At 42.3% G+C, this 21,178-nt stretch overlaps 1 protein-coding gene across 4 annotated transcripts in view; it reads right to left on the bottom strand.

The window, feature by feature from the left end:
- MITF (melanocyte inducing transcription factor) overlaps positions 1–21,178 on the bottom strand; it is a 111,202-nt gene that overhangs the window by 17,955 nt on the left and 72,069 nt on the right. For 2 of the 4 annotated variants that reach the window (XM_082487519.1, XM_082487520.1), the window contains exons 3-5: positions 3,663–3,890; positions 2,443–2,526; positions 987–1,082 (exon numbers count right to left, since the gene is read on the bottom strand). In XM_082487519.1, coding sequence (XP_082343645.1) covers positions 987–1,082; positions 2,443–2,526; positions 3,663–3,890 — 408 coding nt within the window. The remainder of the gene's footprint in view (positions 1–986; positions 1,083–2,442; positions 2,527–3,662; positions 3,891–21,178) is intronic. The other 2 variants (XM_082487521.1, XM_082487522.1) reach the window with 1 other exon arrangement.

Raw genomic sequence — 21,178 nt, 5'->3', positions numbered from 1 at the left:
CAGACCAGTACTGTCAGCAAATGTAAACCTATGCTACAAAATCAATGCTATGTGGTAAGCTGTAAATTTTGGCACTAGATAAAAAAGAAGCAGACGCCAGCCCTGGCAGACATCTACTCAGCCAGATCTAACAGCACTTAAGCCTAAGGCAAAAAATTCACTGGAGCTGCCCTCCACTAAAGATCAAAATAAGATTATGCGACAAGTACGATTATATTAATGCTCGCAGCAATGTGAACCAGCAAACAGAAACAGCAACTCAGAGGTAACCTGCACCTTCCCTCACTTTCACACATCTGTGTTCTCATCTTTTGTCACGGGCTTCCTACGGCCCTTTCCCCCATTCAGCTTTTAAGCATCTTTACTCCTTCCCCTTTGTTTGTTTTCAAGGTTGTTTTTTTAATTTATTTTTCTCCCTCTAAATTTTGTAACATCTTTGCTGTCGTCTAGCTAGGACTTCTCTCCATTTGAAATCAGGTTAAGCTAAAGTTAAGATGTTAGAGCTAAACTAGAGCGTCTCTGGACAGGGATGCTAACGCATGCTTAAGTGTGGTGTACAATTTCTTACTTGAACACGACAAGATCCAGGAACCTGGGGTACCGGAGGTTCCTTCTAGGCTTTCTAAAAGCCAAGTATAATGTCCATGGCAATCTTTCATATCAATGGGTATGAGCTTACTTCTGTTAGTTCAGTTCACTCCTCTGTTACAGTCCTCTCGCGGACTAACCTGGCTTTGAAATAAGAAAAGCAGAATTGTCCTTTGTATTCCCTCGACCCGACTCCAGCTTGTGTTTTTAAATTCATGTTTTTCATTGCAACCTTATACCTTAAGCTCTTCAAAGAAAAACTAATTACACTTTGTGGAGCAATACAATAACTACTTAATTGCTTGGAAAAAAAAAAAAAGTCATGCTACAGTTTTGCATTCTCTCAAGGAAAGACAATTAGACTTAATAGGGAAACCAGAAGGAAAGGACCATTGTACCGTATTTGCCATTTGCAGGGCTGGGTCCATCAAGCCAAGGATTTCTTCATTATAACTTGACTCCAGACTAATTATGTCATCAATCACATCATCCATCTGCAGCAGAAAAGGTGGACAAAGAAAAACAAAATAGTTATCAAAACCACTGGAATACAGAAGCCTGACAAAGCACTTCAGCCGCACGCGGTCTCTCTGGAGCATGGGCCCAAGCAGAGGTGCCCGTGCAATTCCAAATCCACCCCCTGGGCCATGACTCCCTCTAGTTAGCCAGGACAGTCAGGTCATGACAAAGCTGAGACTTCATGGTCTAACCCACTCCTCCCACCAGCAGTTACTCTGCACCACCTGCCCACGGACACACTTCCTCCCAGGAACAGCGGAGCAGACAGCTCCCCGTAGAACCAGCTACGCTAAGGATGTGAATCTCTCTCCCCCGTGCAGCACTGCCCGCCTACCCGCTGGCTCATTCCTCTACTTTTGGGACCAAAGCCTGTGTACAGACAGTGATGCCTGAGCCCCTGACACCTGTGGAGGAAAGAGAGGGGACAGAGGCTTGCTGCTGGGTGAGTGGCTGCCCGCCCACAACGACAGAATCCATCGGACTCACATCCCTCACACACCCTCCCAGGAAGCACCACCCAAGAGTAGCTCCGAGATGACTTTAGGCAGTGCAAGCCATCTCCTTTCTGGGGCTGGGCCAGAACGTGCCTCCGTAAGCTCCTACATGGTCCGGAGAAACAGAGCCCTCCAAAGCACCCGCGCAGGAGCTCCAGAGCGTCCTACAGGATTGACTATTTCCTTTTTGCTCACTATAAAAAAGGAGCTTAAACAACATTCAACTACAAAAATCAATGCGTAAAGTTGACGGCAGAAACAGTAATATATGGGATTTTTGTATCAGATCAAGGAAGCGTGATCAGAACGAATCACATTGACTGGAAGTGAGGGCATGAAAGGAACCAACAGTTACAGCCCATATCTGAAGTCTTGCTGCTAGAAATGAAAATCCCTTCACTAAAAAATAAAAATAAAATAATAATTAAAAAAAACTACTGAGGGTGAATTACCACAGATGGATTAAAGCCTTGTCATATCATTTTTTAAAATGGAAACGTGATCCGCACAGAAACGTGGTCTTAGAAACTATCAGGACAAGAATACATACATGCAGTCTTGGGCAAACTGCATTAGAAAAGATATCCTGAAGTGAGACCTTAAAGCATGGTTGATATATTCTTCTGCTATAGCGGTACAGTGCTAGAAAAGCACTAGCGCTCTTCTTAATGCATTTTTGACACCCATGCTAATAAACAATGATGTTGTTTTGTTCCTTAAATACATCTTACATTCAACGTCTTAAAGACACTACAAGGCAAGTTTATTCTTCAACATAACTTCTAAGAAACATGCTCATTAGAAAAGGGACCTGTGCTCCAACTCCTGTGTCATCCAGTACCTGCATGCATGACGCTCGTGAGTGTGTATTCAGAGCCGGGCACTCACTCTCAACCCTGCTTTGCTCTTCAAATTTATAAAATCCCTGCAGAAATAAAAAGGAAAAGGGAAAAAAAAAAAAAAAAAAAAAAAGAAAAAAGCAAAGCATGGATCCGAGTTCATGGCACAGTCTCAGTCCCAAAACCAGCACGATTGAAACAGTGTCATGCACACATGTGCCTGATGACACAGCAAAGTGAAGCTTTAAATATGTTGAGGAAAAAAAATATTTGGGTACAACTAGGATGATAACACAGAACTATTTGATTTTCATTTGTTTTGAAGCTATGGAGCACAAGTAACATCGCTTGCATGTACAAAATACGTTCTGCAACAACTGTTTCCCAAAGTTTCATAACGTTTTCCTCACAGAGTGCATCTGTGTTAAAAATCTGGCACAAAGGCTCGAGGGAGGAGGACGGGGGGACCCAAGGAGCTCTACAATTGTCTCCCATTTGTCATGTTACAAAAACATTGACACGATTCTTACACTCGCTGACATCTTTCAAATCATCTTCCTTCAGCACCTGAGCACACATGGAACATCCAACTTATTTTTTGCCAGCAAAGATTAAGACAAGTCTCCAAAGGACTTCTAGGCACAGGCTAGTGAAGTCTTATATTTGCAGCACTGAGCTCATCAGGAAACACCAATCAGTGACATTTTAGAGGATATTAGCTGGGTTAATCTGGCCTTCCAGCTAAGCAAGAGACTTGCTCAAATTTTACTGGAAAAATATCTAAAGTATCTCACAAAGCTTTGTGTTTTTCAGTTATTTTTGCTATGCTACTTGCTCTTTCTAAACTGAATGAGCCATAAATAACATTATTCCAGAAAGCTACAGCTTACAAAACTGCTTTGTGTTCTCTAAAGGTCAATTATTCACTGCGTGCATCAAGCAAGGGAAAAAAAAAAAAAAAAAAAAGTAGTTTTAATAAGCATGAACTAGATAAACAGTTCAAAAAAGAGGAAGTTGGAGGGAGACAGTTTTTTTACCAAAATGTTCTATGCAAATATACATTCATCAGGCAGACACAGAGATAGTAGTTGCATTTTCAAAGTGAACGGTTCAGAAAAAGAAGATAAGCATCTTAACAGTGAGCAAATACGGTTCAAAACAGAAAGGCAGGCAGACTGCAATTGCATTTTAGTGAAGAACACGCACAGTGAGAGCGTATTACCTCTTTTTCACAGTTGGAGTTAAGGGTAAGCATAGCCATTGGACTGTTGGGTGCGCTGCTTCCAGTTCCAGGCGGCATGACATGATCCCCGGGCTGGTTTGGGCATGGCAAGCTCAGGGCTTGGTTGGCATGTTTATTTGCTAGAGTGGTGGAGAGGTACTGCTTTACCTGCTGCCGCTGGGCTTGCTGAATATGGTACTTGGTTGGATTCTCAAGGTGAGTCTGCACCTGTATGACACAATTTAAAGAGTGCTTTATTGGTTTGCAACATCATTATACGTGCTATCAATTTGAGCTATACATTTGCGACATATATACCAGCTAAGCATTTGACTTAAAGGCACAAACCCGTGCAGCTCCAAGGAAGTCAAGAGCGGTTCACTAATTCCCATTTGGCGGCAAGAAATCAGTTTATGAGCTAGTGTTTCTATAACAAACTTATTAACAGTAAACCAAGAATTTCCACTCATTTTTCTACAACATGAGATTTCTCACTCAAGACCAATGCTCAGGTTTTCTAGTTTAAGACATACTCCCGAACAGACGGTTCTGCGTTCAGACCTTCAGCTACGCGACATTCAGTCTTCACTAAAATATGGAGAAACAAGTTGCACAGCAGGACTCATTTTACTTGTTAGTAGCTACTAATTAAAACCAAGTAGTATAGATTGCTATCGTTTATCAGATGTGAAGTAACATAGAGATCCAAAAATTTGTTGTTGTTTTTTTAGGGTTTTTTGTTTGGTTGGTTTGTTTTTTAAAGTAACACATTGGTTAAAAAAAAAGGAATACATTATGGTTTTGCCTACAAATTATTTATATCTCAGATATATGGCCTAAATCATATACAAATAAGACAGCCTGTTTATAAACAGGTTATGCAAATAAGATGCAAGAAAAGAAGTGTTTCAGTTCCGATCAATCACCGTCCTCGGCAACAGTTATTTTTGTATTTAAGATAAGCTTTTCAGTACTTAGCATGTTTTATATACGAAATACGAAAAACCTCATACCGAACTATTCTTGTACACCCTAAATAAGCAAAAGAAGAAATGCAATTTTTTCCGTGCAAAATTTTCACCATATCCTGAAAACTTTTTATCACTTTTCTTTGCTCATTAATGTTTTTACTGGACAGTAGAAAACAAACCAAAATATAGTAATATTCTGAGAAGTTGTTTTGTTTTGTAACAGCAAAAGTCATTTTCATGGAATTGTTTAAAGTGACCATGTAGGTCCCCCACTCATTTTTGTGGAAGAAATTAAGTAAGATGTACTAGATACCAGAAGAACAGGATTTCCTGTAAACCTTAAGCCTTCTTAGCAACAGGTTTTAAAATAAGTTTGCAGTAACAACTCACCTGATAATGATTATACTCAAGCATTTCCAGCATACTACTTATAGGTTGCGAGAGAAGCGACTGCAATATCCTTTGCGCTATGCTACTCCAGTTCGAGGGATTCACATATGGAAGCACCATAAACAAGCTACCCCAAAACAGCAGAAGAAACTTGAATGCCGCTGCTCAGACTTAAAGTAACCTACACTAATTAGCCACGCATGTAGAGAAACAAACAGTTCACACAGGGGCTCTTCTTGGAAGCTGTGCAAGTTTAGCCCTAAGTATTGGTATTATTTTTTTCTCCCTGGCTTTGACGTCATGCTTTTTCATAAACATAAAAGGACCTTTTAAGTGATGGGCTATCAAAGTCAGATTGACAGTTCGCTCAAGGCTAGTTCGCTATTCATCTTTCGTTCCAGTCATACTAATAGACAATGGTATTTTTCTTTAGGAGTAAGGTTAAAAGTTTTTAAGTAAGAAATAACTGAAGAAATGCCGTACGAGCCTAATGCATATCCCCCAGCAATGGGGTGCACTGGATAAACCCACAGGGCTTCGCAGTCCTATCTTCAGCTTCCAGGCGCAGCAGTCCATCACTCTGCCCACGCAGCCACCGATCCACCCAGCACCCACAGCTACACCAAGGATTTGGAAAAAGCTCTACATGTCCTCAGCCTCCCTGCTGCGTTAGAGCCCATCGATTCCGTTTCAAACTACAGCTGGAAGAGGCTTTCCAGTTCAGGAATGGTTGACAATGGGCTGAAGCATGTCCCAAATGCACTTACCTGCACTTCTACACAGTCACGGTACTTCCTACACCTTCCAGAACTTACTTTTTCTTTCTATCCAAGTCCTTGACAAAAGCTTGTACTCAAGCACAGGCATCAAAAGCTGCTCAACTTGCATTATTTTCCAAAGTCTCTGCTGCACAGGGAAGCACACTTAAGATAGCGTTTCTGGAGAGATTAATCTGATGTGTTGCACTAAATCGCAAGACAACACAATACAGCCGTCTGCTGTGATAAGTACAGCACTTGTTTTGTCAGTCCCAAACTGCATTATCAATTTTCTTATTACCAGTGGTAAGAATTACACTACCCAGATAAGTCTATTTTTCACTTAAATTTTCATCTTCCGAGTAGATAATGTTATCAGTAAACGAGTTATCTTTGTAACACTTATCTTTGAAAATGTTATTTTAAAAAGAAGCCCTGCTCCTCTTGACAGAATTTGCACATTCCTTTTCCTCCACAGGCACAAGACACCACGGCGGTTCTCCCTCGACCCTGCCAGGGCGACGGGACAGAGCAAAGCCTCTCCTCTCTGCACCCATCTCCCACCCACCCTCCACGCTCCCAGGAGAGGGACCAGCAAAATTCCAAGATCCACATCTCAACTGTGCATCATCAAATAATATTTTACTTATATACCAATAGACTGAACTGACTCCACTACATGTCAACTTCTGAAACACACACTGCCTAACTGACATGGGATTTTTGTTGGCAAAACAAATATTTATTTCACAAGGACATACTTTCCCCGAGATTTTACTGTAATATCCTACGTTAGAATAATTTGTGTTATTTTGCTGTGCTGCCTTCGGTACGCCAGGGAAGAGGAAAATAGTCATGAACCTTAAACAAAGGAGCTGCAGTCTTTCTCAAACTTTTAAGTTGCAGATTTCTACTTAATACAGAAGTGTAACTATTCTCTGAGAATTTTAATCTTGCAGAGAAGTGCATCCTCTTTGGTACAAGGCAACATATTTCAGCTGCAGATCAGAAGCTACTGTCTGCTTTTTTCTTTCTTTCCTCTTTTTTTTGGGGGGGGGGGGGAGTGTGTGTGGGAATCTTTCTTCCTCTGCCCACCCTTACAGCGAGTGTAACAGCTGGATGACTAACATTACAAACATAACTAACTAGATAACTAACTTATTTGTTTGCAGCATAACTGCAAAGGCAAATTATAATCTAGTCAATTTAATTCCTGACACACCACATAGTCACTTTGGCTCACAGAAAAAGGGATATCCTTCTGGAAGCAGGATCCAGAGTTATCCACTAGACCACGTTTTCATGCAGAGTCAACTCTTGCTACACATGGGCAACAAGTGACTCCGAGGAAATTCATTTACTGCCAGGTGTTTGGGCTTCAAATCAGTGGCAGAGGAGAAGATGCTCTATTGCCTTTACAGAAGAAAACTACCAGAAGAACCATAATCATTATACACTGGGTATGCAAGGATATGTCACCTTCTCACATAAGTACAGTAGTGAACTGAAGAACACAGAGAACTGCCTTTTCTGTCACTAAATTGCTCTGAAATGATGCAAAGGAGAGATTCAGGGATTGAACGTTTCCTTTTAATCCACAGCCAGTCAAACATACTTTCACATTTGAATAAAAGAACAAAAAAAATATTCTCTGAATGGAGCAGAACGTGACATAACTATTCCCACTCTGCATGTCAGTGCAACAAGGACAGGAGCTCCCACAGGATGGAAACAGCTTCTCACATTTCTTTTTGGACAGATGTACCAGTTTCAACTACCATGGCTCTGGCCAAGTGTGAGGCCCAACAGGCTACACAGAAGGCATCTGAGAAACTTCAGTTTGATGCTTCGTTGTGTCCCTTACTGCCCTCTTCAGTTGCCTTATGAGGTCCACCGTTGAAATCTGGTGGGGACTACCTTTATGAACTCAGTGCTTTTTGTTGAGACTAACCCCGTCCTTTGCCTAGAGCATCTTTTTCTGCAGTCTACATCAAAGAGAGCCCAAACGTGTCTACTTGGGCAAGTGTCCCAAGATGTATCAGTCACAGTCAGCCTGCAGATAAGCCATAAAGCAGCCTTACTTTCTAACAAAATATCTCACAAGCAAAGAGCTACGAAACAAACCCCAAAATGAAATTCCACAGCCCCGAATTTGAAACCATGAATAAAAGCTTTGACTTAATTGAGATCTAATTTTGGTCCTCTGCCTCTTCTTGCCTTTGGGGTGAAGAATAGTTGCTGCTGTTCTTCCAAATTCATGACACACAAAGCACAGGAAGATGACAATTTATTGGTTTGGATACACTCCCTAAGAAATGCATCTGAATGGGGACATGCAAGAAAAACAACAACTTGAATCCAAGTTCAAATTTGATTCAATGTTCAAACTTCAACAACTTGAAACTGAATCCTCTGGATCTCCAACCATCTACTTCCAGAAATCTCAACCCAAACTTTGCTGTAACATTACTAAACTGAGTAGAACATTGGGTTTGGACATTTTGGTATTGGTAAGCAAGAAGTAATGGAAAGAAGTAATGGAAGCATCATCTTCAGAACTTTAGAAATTATTTAAGACGAGGCAGCAAACCCAGAAAAATTTATCCCACCATATTAACAGAAGAATCTAGCTACAAGGAACTGCAGACCGAGGATGGCCAAGTGGCAGTCTACAGCTTGCATTCAGCCCAGAAACACCTGGAAGAAGGCTTTCAATTTGTATTCAGGTGCATTTTCAATTTGCATGGTTATCAAGGTACTGCTTACATGGGTAGTAGAATAACACTGCCTTAGAAGTAGAGGCCTACAACTAGTTTTATGCTAGAACAGCCTCCAATGCCAGCTCAGCAGCATCTCCGCTAACCTCCACGGGCTGGCTCCATGCACTCCTGCACTACAAGTCTCATGGGTAAGCAATTCAAGCTCCACGTGTCTTTGCCATGCTGACACTGAGCTGGTATGTTTTCTCTTGAGCTGAAGCACTGCGAAAAGCAGTATAAAGAAATCCGCTTGACTGCTCCCATATGTAAGCCAGCCTAGGCCCTACAAGGCTGAGCTGGGCTGGATGAGTTCTGGATGGGGCCACGCCAATTACTCAGCACTTGTCCCCTCACTCTTTGGTGTATCCTGGAGAACAATGTTATCTCAAGCAGGGGAAAGGCTTTCTCATATCTTCGCTAATCTCGACATCTGACTGCTAATTCCAGTGCATACATCCAGTTCAAGTGTCTGAGTAGAGGAAAAACAGTTCCTGAGAAACTGCCTGTTTTCTTCCACATCACAGAAACAATAGTAATAACCCATATACGCAGAGCAGTTTTGTCCCAGCCCTTGGGTCTAGAGTCAATCAAGCAAACATTTAATCAATGGTTTTCACTAGCTTCAAGCATACGCACCATATCAGTGGGAATTTTAGGTATACTTCAGACTACATTCTTCAAAATCCTTGTATTATATTACACGTCAGTGACAGGACTCCTGAGTAGACCCACTTACCTCCTTCAGTTTGAAAAACCAAAAATATTTCCCGTTAAGGTGATCAGGGGCTCAGGAATTTAAACACAAAGCATTGCTGCTTGCTTAAGCATTTGAGCATATGGCTCAAATAGTTCCTCTGTATGAAGCCAACACAAGCAACTGAAGCAATACTTCCGATACTTGCTCCTCCTGTCAAGTCTTGCCGGGAATCACTTAAAGACTTAATTTACTAATAACTTGCTAATGATGGCAAGAACTTGAACAGTGCTACGTGGCAACAGAGCAATGCACCCCCACTCCCAGTGGGTACACACGAACCAAATCCCTTTTGTAGAGGCACAGAGGAGAGTCCGCTCTTGGGCAGGCACAGGGCAGGACAGAAGCCTAATGGCTTGGCCAAGGCGTTTAATAGTGTCATCCGGAAACTGAATGGCTAATGATTAAAATAACAGGGAACTTATAAGAGAATAGAAATTAGTAATTAGCTGTGGTTTTACTACCAATCATCCTCTAGGAAAACTTCAAGTACGTTAATTGCTGCAGGATCAAGCTTTGACCCACCAGTACTTCTGGATGAAGATAACTAGTCTAAGTTAGTTGGCCTGTGTTATTCCTATACTTGTGAATTTGACCATGCACAGCTTCGGTTTATCTGAAATGGGAAACCGCAGGAAGCAAGCACAACCCCAGCATGTCCTGTGTAAAGAGTATTTCCTTGAGGTAGAATGCTGCTTATTGGCTTTGCCATCTCAGTTATTACTTAAAATCACAGTGTCTTACTTGTCACATCTCCAAGTACCACTGCTTTCAAACTTCTCTTACCATCCAGGGAGAAATAAGAAAAAAAAATAATTTCTGTTTGAATGTGATCACAGAATAGTTTTGTACGAACAGCCTTAGGTGCTGCGTTATAGAAAAGAAAATAACACTGAAGTTATACAACTCTGAAGCACTTAATAGTTGTTTTGCTCAGTTGTGATCTTTTCTGTAGCCATTGAGCAATTCAACACACAATTTCATCGCCAAAAGTTTTGCAGATACCCATACTACTACTGGTTTACTCACGTTCCCACAACATTCCTTTGAAGCGAAGAAAAGGCAACCAGGCCGAGGAGAAAAAACAGCCAGGAACGAAACAGTAAATGAAATTGAGGGAAGCAAGCCAGTTCTGAACTAGCCACACTTTGAAACCCAGATGTTGGAGCAGGAGTTGTCCACCCACGTCCCACCTCGGGGAGCCCCACCTGCACAGGTCTCCTCACCCCCCAGGCCCAGCCGCCTCCTGACCCCAGGACTTCCTCTGCCGCCTCTGCGCCTTTCATCTCCCACTTTTCATCTCCCCCTTTTTTCACGGGGGGATATCGCAGCCCCATCACCCTCTCTGGCAAAGGCCACCCCCGGCGCCATGCGAGGCCTCTGCCACACGAGGCCTAGCTGTTCAGACGGGAGCCATTTGTACAGCCAAAAGAGCTTCCCCCCTGCTTTCCTCCTCCCGTTTGAGCTCACAGGACACAACACCCGTTTCCTAGCAAAAAGCAGATTGCTAAGAACCAGGACAGGGAGTTAGGCAGCGGAGACCTCACGCCTGAGCATGCGGAGCGGAAGGTGTCCCAAACCCTCCGTTGGCGCAACACAAGTGACAAAAGGCCATCACGATGCCGGCAGCTCGGGGCCGCCCCGCTCCTTTGGGCTGAGAAGGAGCATATTCCCGTTCCCCAAACTACACAGGAGGAGATTCTTTTCACCAAAACCATCGCTGAACCTTCCCGTGAAAGTAAAGCCAAACCACTTAATACTTCATTTAAGCAGAGATAGGGCACAGGGGCATAACAGAGACAGAGGACAGCTAACCAAGGCGGAGGAAGACTTTCCCCCCCCACCCTCACTTTTTTTTTTATATCCCATAATTAAAAAGACCATTTGTTTCAACTAAATTGCCTTAGGACTTACAGTTTAGAATCACAAATAAAATACTTTTTGGTCAGTTTTCTCAGTTCAATAGAACTTTTTGTTGCTTAGACAGCTAAATGTCATGGGATTTTTAAGAAAGGTTAAAATTTTGTGTTATTTAACAATTAATGGTGCCCAAAGAAAAACGATACAAAACCACATCCACTGAAGCGTTTTGCAAGGGCTACAGGCTTCAGTTGGGTCCACTGCACCAGAAAGCCTTTTCAACATACCAGGCCAGGGCTTCAAAGCTGCTTTTTAAAGCTGCTTTGACCCATCACTTTCAAGGAGAAAAAAAAAAAAACCAACAGCAGCAGCAACAATTTGTTTCCTAGGACTTTGAATAAAACCAGAAAGCTGTGTGTATAAATAGGTGTCTATCCTTTCAGGCTAGGAAGAAAAGGGAAAAAAAAAAAACAACTGAGGAAAACAACATATGAGAAAGATAATCAATTAGTGCTTCTTGCATTAAGAGTGATTTATCCTCCTGAAGTTTTCTAATCCAGGTTCAAAATTCTGCAAGTCATATTCACCACAGCTTGATCTACTAAGCCTGAAAATCCTGAAGACCATTAAAAACATCAATTATTTCATTAAAATATTGATGATGGGTTTCACTGTAATGCCAGGGAGAACCCTCAACCACCCAACTTGGAGCAATCCAAATAACCAGCTGGACAATGGTTTAACTCATTCTCAAAGCCGTTTTTCCACATGCAGCATTCAAACATTAATCAACGGCATCACATTTCTCCCCCTAGGGACATCAGTGGTCTGAAGTAGCTTCACATGAGAAGTTCAGTCCTCTTGCTTTCTGAAACCTTTCCAGTCCTTCAAGGTGGAACAGCTACCTCGTTTGAAACCTAATCAAAATTAAGTTGATTGAGTTGTGATATATCATTCCCCATAGGGGCACTGTGAATTTAGTAATAGATAAAGCTACTCAGTAACTTCTCCAGCTGCTATTCTCCCCTTCCCGCCATCTTCTCCAGAGCATATTTGCTCCCCTTTCTTTTAGTCCATAACCCAGGAAGCGTGGCCAGAAGAGCACTGACCAGAAAGCCCAAGAGCAGGCAAAAGATGAAGAGTTACTTGTATTGACTGAGGAATGCCAGGCAGGATGAGTTGATTCCAGCATTTTACCTTAGGACATAGCCAACACAAGGAAACGACATCAATTAGTGCAATAAAACTCCCCGGCTACTTAATTCATCCAAAAGACCCTCTGAACTTGAAAACCAAGGCAGGTATGAGAAAGTTATTTAAGATCTGGCATCACGATTACAGTCTAAGTGGATCCAACAGTCATCTTCAAGCACAAATAGTTATGAAAAAGAAAAGGCACATTGTACAGAATGAACATCACTTACACAACTAGGGGTTGTTTTGCCCATCACCAAAAATTCCTCTGTGTAACGTGACTTTTTATCCAAGGGAAAGACATGAAGCAGACGAAAAGAACAAAGTTTTTGTGGATTAGTATTTAAAGTGCTTTAGCTATAGAAGCACATGACAACAGTATCTAAGGAAATTAAAGAGAGGTTAGCCAAATTTGCTTAAGGCAACAGGAATTGATGTAATTTGCAGGTTAGTGGCACGCTAGCTGCCATTCCACAAGTGTGGCTTTCAGACAGGATTCAGTCCTTTGAACTGCTGCATTTTTTTTTTTGTTAGGAAACCAGTATTTCAGCTGTTTACTTCCCAACACACATGCCATAAATTTTTATTTTATCCAGTTACTGAGAGGATACCAAAAAGCATTGCAACATTTTAGGACAGACAAGTAATTGACTCCATAAAATGTCAGACACAAATCTTTTGCTATGATTTCACCTACCCCAGGTGCTTCAGAGCGTAAATATTTTATGACTAACAGGTAACAATATCAGCCACACAACTGCATCTGACAGGCAAGGCTGAATTACGGTTCTGCCACGGTAAAAAGCTTAATTCAAGCACCTCATATTTACGTCCACTTCTGCCATCCTCCCCTCTCATAAGGAAGCTGGGCAGCACTTTCACTGGCACTTTTGAGATTGCTCACAGGACACAAATGACTCCTCCTCACAGGAACTGTCAAAGATAGACATAAAGTTGCTTCCAAAAAGCCCTCTTGCAAGACCTGCCGTAGAGGTGTGAATTCAAGAGGGTCCTATGACCACAGATATTTCAGCTGCCCGAGAGCCCGAAGCCAGCACAGACGGTCTGAAGCCACCTCTGCTCCCAGCTTGCCCTTGCAAAGCCTTCATAGCCCAAGCATAACCATCCGCCCTTCCTACAGCCCAAGCGATACCAACGCAAGATTTACCAGACCACTCTAACACAGTTCACTATCGACTTGAACGAGTCACATTAGAGAGGTAAAAGTATTTGTCCAACCTTATCTTCCTCCTAAGGTTGGCAAGCATGGTGTTAGCCAGTGCCAGCTTTGACTTGCGGTCACATATTTAGAGCCTGAGCAAGACTATCAGTTACATTTCATAGCAGTTACTAATCCAGCCACCGTTCCAGCCCTCAGTAACCCCTGCTAGACCCGCACAACAGAGTATTTCACTTCCAAGTCTCTGGTTCACTACAAACCTGCCGGAAAAACTGGTGTCTTCAATGACTTCTCTCTACTGCATTTCCCACAGCAGGGAAAAGTGCAGAATACCGACCCTTCTCCCCAGCAGGGCCATGACAGGTCATACTACTACTTAAAACACATCAACCCTCACATGTGCAAAGGATTTAGAGATTCTAGGTTTATTTCTAGAGCCCGCACCTGAGACAGCATGCACCTTGCTATACAAAAGGAGGAACGTGAGTTTTTCCTTGAGTCCTGCAATGCTCTGAGGAGGCAGTTTCCATAGGTGAGAAGCAGCATCCTTCTCCCACAGTTGGATTTGCTCAGGTTGCTCATCATTGCTCATTTGTCAAATGGGACTGGGTAAAAATAATTGCATCTCTCATAGCAAATGAACAAAGGAGAAAACAGAAATTGGTTTTATACAAGATGTTGAGTAAAATGTAATCAGAGCTAAGCTTAAAACAGAAGGAGAGACAGCACACGCAGACTTTAAAATAAAAGTCCTTATTATCAACTTCCTAGAGACACAGACTTACCCCCACGCAGAATGGGACAGGCTGGTTGCTTGTCCAGACTTTAATAAATAAAATTCAAGCAGCTTTGAGTCTCCATGCCAAAAGCAGATTTAATGCAGTAAATCTACTTTGCCCCTGCATGGACTTCTCTGAATGTGTGTCATGCAACACTGACTTTTCACGTGAAATTTAAGCTAAAATAGGCTATTTTGGCAAAACTGTAGATAAAAACCTCTAAGAAAGGGGAAAAAACCCAACCTGTTACTTTCATAAATTTTAAAACCCCATACCCACTACACAGGTCTCACTTGTCACAATGAGGTCTGTGAAAGATTGCTCAATTTTATACCATTTGAGACAGCTTTGAGCCAAGACAACTTCAGATGTTGAGAAATGTAGTCTTCAGCACTTTGGGGCTAAGGAAGAAGCAAATTTGATTTAAGTCTTTCAAATCCACAACATTAGCTTGTGAGAAAGAATCGGCATTCAGAATATTGCCTGTGGGCTACTGAAGTATTTATTTACAAAATTTCAACGTTCAGCACTGGCACACGAGATAGGGAGAGAGATGTAAAGATAGCACTAGATCAAAATATATCAAACACCCAAAAGCCACATACAGAAACAGGTGTATCCTTCTCTTTTTTAAATAAAAGCTATTTGTAAACTCAAATGCAACACCTGGGTCATTATAATCAAGGGAAAAAAACTCCCTACTTTGAAGGCACAGTGCACATCAGAAGGACATCCACACTTGTTGCGTACTTGTCTAAAAATGACCTAGGTGGAAGAGTGGTACACTCATTGTTCACATAATTACGTGGGGGCTGCGAGGCTGGCAGCGTGCTCTCAAGGTCACTTACCGAGCACATATCGAGAACATGCCACTAATCACAACCCAAATGTAAAAACAGAAACCAAATACACCAAATCCAACCAGTGCCACGCAGCGCGTGCTGGAAGAGCTTGGCCTGCGCATCTACCGAAAAGCCTTTTTACCAAAACTTTTAAAGAAGCCTCAAAAATAAGAGTGAGAATAATTTCAAAAGGACCATTTATTTTACCAAACCACTTGGCAACAAACAGGCTACAGCACAAAGGACGCTTGTTCTGGAACACGCCTCTTTTGAGGCTATCCGCTTTATGACAAATACCCAGCGCCACGAGAAGTTAGCAAGAGAATGAAGATTTTGTTAATTCAAAACAGTTTTACGCTGTTAACATGCCCTGAGCTTCTACATGTCACAGTTAATAAAGAATTAGAAAGACTTAGCCGGGCTCTATACCACTTTGCCTACAGCTGATGATGTCTCATGTCAGCCCCAATATGGAAGGTTTGAACAAGAGTAAAGCAGTCTTAGGTACATCCATTTCATTCACACGACTAATATGATCATTAGACACAACCTAAAATAATAATAAATCGCTGACTTCGTTTAAACGAAGGAAATGCAAGCTGGCTTACCACCGAACTGCTTGATTTTTATCCTTTTGCTCAACGAGCTGTAGTGTTATTTATGACAGTATTAAAACCCACTGAGTTGTAATAAAACAGTTTCAGTACCTCAGAGTGCTTGATCATCATGTTCTCTAATGTAAGACAATCCAAGTCACCTTCATGCAAACTCAACTGGCTACGATATGATCTGAAGCATTCTGCTAAATACCAGAATTGGGATTTTGGGGAGGGGGGGGGGACACTTTGGCAAGCCACAAAGGCTGTACGCTCCTTGTACAGGGTGGTAGGTCACCACCCTGGAGGAGAATTAACCCAGGGGGCCAAACTGATGCCATAAAGCATCAAAACTGAAAGCCAATGCTGCCAGGGTTACTTTTGAATGGTGGCAACTCGAACATTAGGACTCCACTCCCTAGGACGACACTTCTATCAAGCAACTTTACATCCTTTATTTCCTGACATCTCACTCACAAAGTAGGTGCTACAGCAGACATCACGGTAGCCACAAGAGATTACAGGTAACAACAACAATAATAAGTTAAGTATGGTTATCCCACTCTAATTTTAAACCCAGAAACCACAATGAAACTTAGTGTTTTAGTTATTTCTTCGCTGAAGGAATGCTGCCATAATACTTTTGTAACACAAAGACGTATTTAAGGCAAACAGCCATTAGGTTGCATGACCTCACCTCTACACCCCATGATCTTATTCCCACAACAGACAGTAGCTATCGTCTGGCGCCCAGCAAAAACAAGACTACCATCGGCTCCTTTATTAAACAAGGATGCCAACATTTCAGCCCTTTTAAGATCTCGGGCCTTCCTTACATACATAGAGACATAGCATCACAATCTATTTTATCCTTACAAAAACAACATCCAGCCACACGGCCGTTTTTGTAACCTTCCCCACACCTGCCCCTCCATGTCTTCCAGAGATGAGCTGTTGAAAACTCTTCTCCTCATGTTATTTCACATATGGTAAGCTAAGAATTAGTTACGCTGTGAAATGAGGAGCTCCTTGTCCACATAAATGACCCTCGATCAGGCCAGAGGATGGGGCACTTGCAGGACCATCACCGGTGAAATCTTTGACAAACACCAAATTAGCTGTCAGTAACCCTGTTTACGTTGCAGTTTTAACAAAAAACCGCAGGCAGGTTCATTACTTCGACAGATACTGCACAAGTATATTTCTTATCACTAAAACTTAGAGAATGTGAAAGAGAGGTTATATAAGACGATGGTCTAAACTTCTGCCGTGGTGGTCTTCCAGCATAGACCCATGTCCCAGCACAGCAGCATTTTCAGGGACTACAAGCTCTTGATTCTCTACTGCGTGGAGTCCTACCAAGATCAGAGTTAGAGGTCTTTCTGCAGGACTGGGATCCCATTTTATTACGTGACACCAGACAAATTCCACCTTCCCAAGCAGCTTACAGAAAACTCTTTTCAATGGTTTCATCTGAACTTCAAAAAAGCTCAAGTCAACAACTCGCCAGGAGAGGCACATTCACAAAACACAAAGAAGAGTGTGTGTTATCATTCCAGTCCTCCAAAGGTTAGTTGCAAATACGAATCGTCAAGAAATTCAGAAGTAATAGTTTTGTCAGAAGATCAAAACGTCTTTCTCAAAAGAAATTCAGGGCCTCCAGGCTTGGTCTCAGAAGAATCCTATTTTAAACCGCACTTGACCCACACTAATGTAACCCTTCAAATGCTATTACAAGAGCAGGAATATGTTCGCAAGGGGAAACAGGCATGGCATCTTCCACTAAAGCTGTATTTATTTATATTAAAAAACACGCATCTCCTTTTAACGCTGAAAAAAAATACAAACAGCATGACATGTATTTTACAACATACTTCTCATCACTGTTTGATAACATACACAGAGTTTTAGCTACCCAAGAAATAGTATGGGAACATAACACAATTCAAGGCAACCAGATGCTAGTTAGAAGGATGTAATGAGAGATTAGATGTGGATTAACTAGAACCTAACTCAATCTTCCCCACCTTCCTCACCCTTTTTTAAACCTCAAGTATAAACCTATTTTAGCATGTCACTATTTTACAGGATGGAATAAATATTTTTAGAGATCTTAACGCTTCAAAAATAAAAATAATCTCACACTGAACAGGGTTTATTTTAAATGAAATAAAAGTTTGAACAGAGGAAAAGTAAAACTTTGGAGTTTTTTTAATATCTGCTAGGAGCCAGAGGAGATGCCAGTACATCCACGATAGCGAACAGTTGGGTTTGACAAGGGCAGATGTAGCTGCAGCTGGTGCCGAGGACACCACAGCTACCTGTGCATCCTCACGCAGCATGGTGCGAGATGCGGAAACCCGTAGGGGAATGGTTCAGAACACTATATGCAGTTCAAGCCATTGATGTCAGACCGGCGCTAGTCCGCTCTCACAGACTGAACTCCCAGCAGCGGCTGGATAACACAAGGTCTTCTCATTTAGTTTCCTCTGACAAGAATCTAATTAGTACTCATCAACAGCACTGGGGAAAAAAAAAGCAGCTAACATTTAGTAAAGTGGGGACAACAGGAATTTACTTCAAAATTGCATTGTGGCTCCGCACTAAAGGCAGAATTGGCCTGCGAAGGCATCGGTGCTGATGTCCGGCTCCTTGTTCTTGCCCTACCACATCAGCTCGCGGCTCTTACCCCTCAGGTCAGCAGGCTGAGCTGTTTGCGGGGCTGCGTTGACCCAGGCAATCAAAACCACTAAGGTGATTAAAAGAGAAAAAAAAAAAGTCACCTTTCCAAAACCAGGCCTTTTTTTAAAATCTCAGACTGCCTCAGTAGTCCCACATCGTTTTTAGTGTGGCCGCACAAACGCACGTATTGACGCAACCATGGGGGCAGCACCAGGGCTACAAGGGACATCAGCCGCCACCTTTGCTGCCACAGTCAACGTATCACAGAACCATACCCAAAAAATAAAAATGGGCACAAATAAGGAATTGGTTGAATAACAGCCAAAGCTGCTTCTGCCTTACCCCATCTGGTGGTCTACTGCTTATACACAGCTGGTAGCAATAGCTATTTAGGCACGTTATCTGGAATTGCAGCTACTAGAGAAGAAAATGCAAAGTTGGGTTAACTGTGTTCCTCTAATAGTTATCTGTCATTATTCCCCGGGTCCCGTAGCAGTCGGCACATTCCTCACTCCAAATCCAAAGCGGAGCATCTGGACACTGTGTGCACAGACCGCGCAGAGCCATCACGACTAGACTCAGTCCTCACAGGTACCGCCTTTAACCAAAGCAGATAAATGGAATTAATAAGTTTTCTCGGGGAAGGTGCAAGTTCAGAGAGAAGGGTTTTCTAAGGATAAGTCCTGCAAACCGGCAGAAGCCCTGGCTGGAAGCTTTTTCCTCATTACTTACATTAAGCACCACAGGGAAAGGCAGGAGGCAATTCTGAATGGTGACCCACTGCAAAGCGGCACTTATTGACTAAGCAGCACTCTAGAGCAGAAGGCACCACTTGTCTTCCCTCAAAACGCCAATGTAAGTTAGAAAAGGATAAACTCTTTTGAAAAGCCGCAGTAGCATGATTAAATACTATTTTTCCTTTTACACAGCAAACCATACAGGGCTGAACCCTTAAGGAATATATGAACTTTCATGTGAATGGAGCCCATTAACTACCGCGCAATGAATGGTGCCTGTGGTCCAGAATTCATTTCCTTTTCGAAAGCACAGAGGATAGAAAGCTTACGATCGCTACACACAAGTGCTGACTCATTCAAGGTCATTTTACTCCTTCCTGAACAAATTGTTTCTTTGAGACCCAGGCTATCACAGTATTTCAGAAGAGCATAGTTTTGGTGGGAGTCAGGAAGCAGAATTTTAAAATAGCTAAGTAAATAGCATAGTAAAATATTATTAGACTGCTCAAAGGAAGACTTCAATCAGTAAATTATGATTATACTGCCTTTTTTTTTTTTTTAAACATAAGTCTTACGTCTGAGAATTTTCTGTTAAACAAGACAAGAATTAACTTTAAGGCACCGTTTAACAAGGCAGGAATTAACTTTAAAGCAGCTCCTGAAATGCCAGCAGAGCACCATATTGCTCCAGCAGAGCACCATATTGCTTCAACAGAACAGCCCTAATGCCTGTGGCAGCACTAAGACCAGCTCTGACCAGCTCTGTCCCCCCAGCAAAAACAAACTGTCTCACCAAAACCAGGTTCTTCAGTCGGCTGCTACCAGGACAGCGATACCAGTTAAGGGCAACGGCTCTCTGATCATGGGTAAACTGGAAATCAACGGATCACCAATATGAGTAAACTGGAATAAGTTCTTCCTGAGAATATCACCCCCTCGAGACAGGACTTCCAAAACCCAGAAGCAACAAAAACCCCACACACCTAAAGAAAAAACCCCAGCAGAGAGAAGTCACAGCCTTAGCTAGCTAGCAGAAATCATCTTAAAGACAAGGTTCAGTGTGCTGCCTACAGGTCCCTTGACAGGACATTTACAAAGACCCGGGGGACAAGCACATAAACTGTTTTCTACATCTCAATCTTGAAAAGAGTTCCTTTCAAGCAAGGGAGTATTTTTTTGAAAAAGAGAATTTCCATTAGTTGCCTGTTCATATTTTCCTCTGAAACTCCCTCCTAGGATTTTCTGGAGCTTGCAGCAATGAACCCTCGGACCTTTTAAAGATGCTTAGGTGCCTGGCTGCTGCTGAGACTCCAAGCTCAGCTCCAGCGACGGCTCCCAACGCTGCCAGACATTCAGCAGCCGCAGCACTCGTGGCCTGGGATGCTTTTTGGGAAGCAGCTGTGCCGCTTTCCGTGTTCAAAAGGAGAGGAGAGATAGACAGATAGATAGAGTGAAGGAGCACACTGCTCCAAGACAGAAAACCAGCTCTTTGAATCACTGGTTTCTTTAAACACACAAGACACGTTCCTGCTGATGTCAATGTGTTCATTTGAAGATACAACGCAGATTCCAGCCAAGTCGGTAACAAAAATGCTGTTGTCAGAAGCCAGGGCTTCCAGTAGGTGGGCTGCCTGAGAACAGCTAATGGCTTCTGGGTTGCGTAAACCACATTAATTTAGAAATACAGTGATACTTACTGCTCTTTTTCCGGAAAGCCATCACTTCTTCAAATGATTTTTCTTTCACTAGCTCACGTTGTCTACAAAAATCAGGATTTGTAGCACAAAGCACTAAGGGGGGGTAACAATTTAACGCAGTACAGTTGTGTCTTACATAGCTTTGAGGATTGGGAATGTTCAGTGGAAAACACACTCCAGATTCATTGCTTAAGTTTTTTAGCGCTCTAGTCTTACTTGCTGAACAAGTTTATTACTTCTACTGGATGCCAGTAGCAGATTTATTCAAAAGAGGCAGCCTGCCTTTCACAGACTTTCTAGCAGTAATTGGTTTTCAC

Source organism: Vanellus vanellus (genome assembly GCF_965231255.1).
Source record: "Vanellus vanellus genome assembly, chromosome: 9".
Classification (NCBI taxonomy): domain Eukaryota; kingdom Metazoa; phylum Chordata; class Aves; order Charadriiformes; family Charadriidae; genus Vanellus; species Vanellus vanellus.
This window is presented reverse-complemented; position numbering and strand designations above follow the sequence as displayed.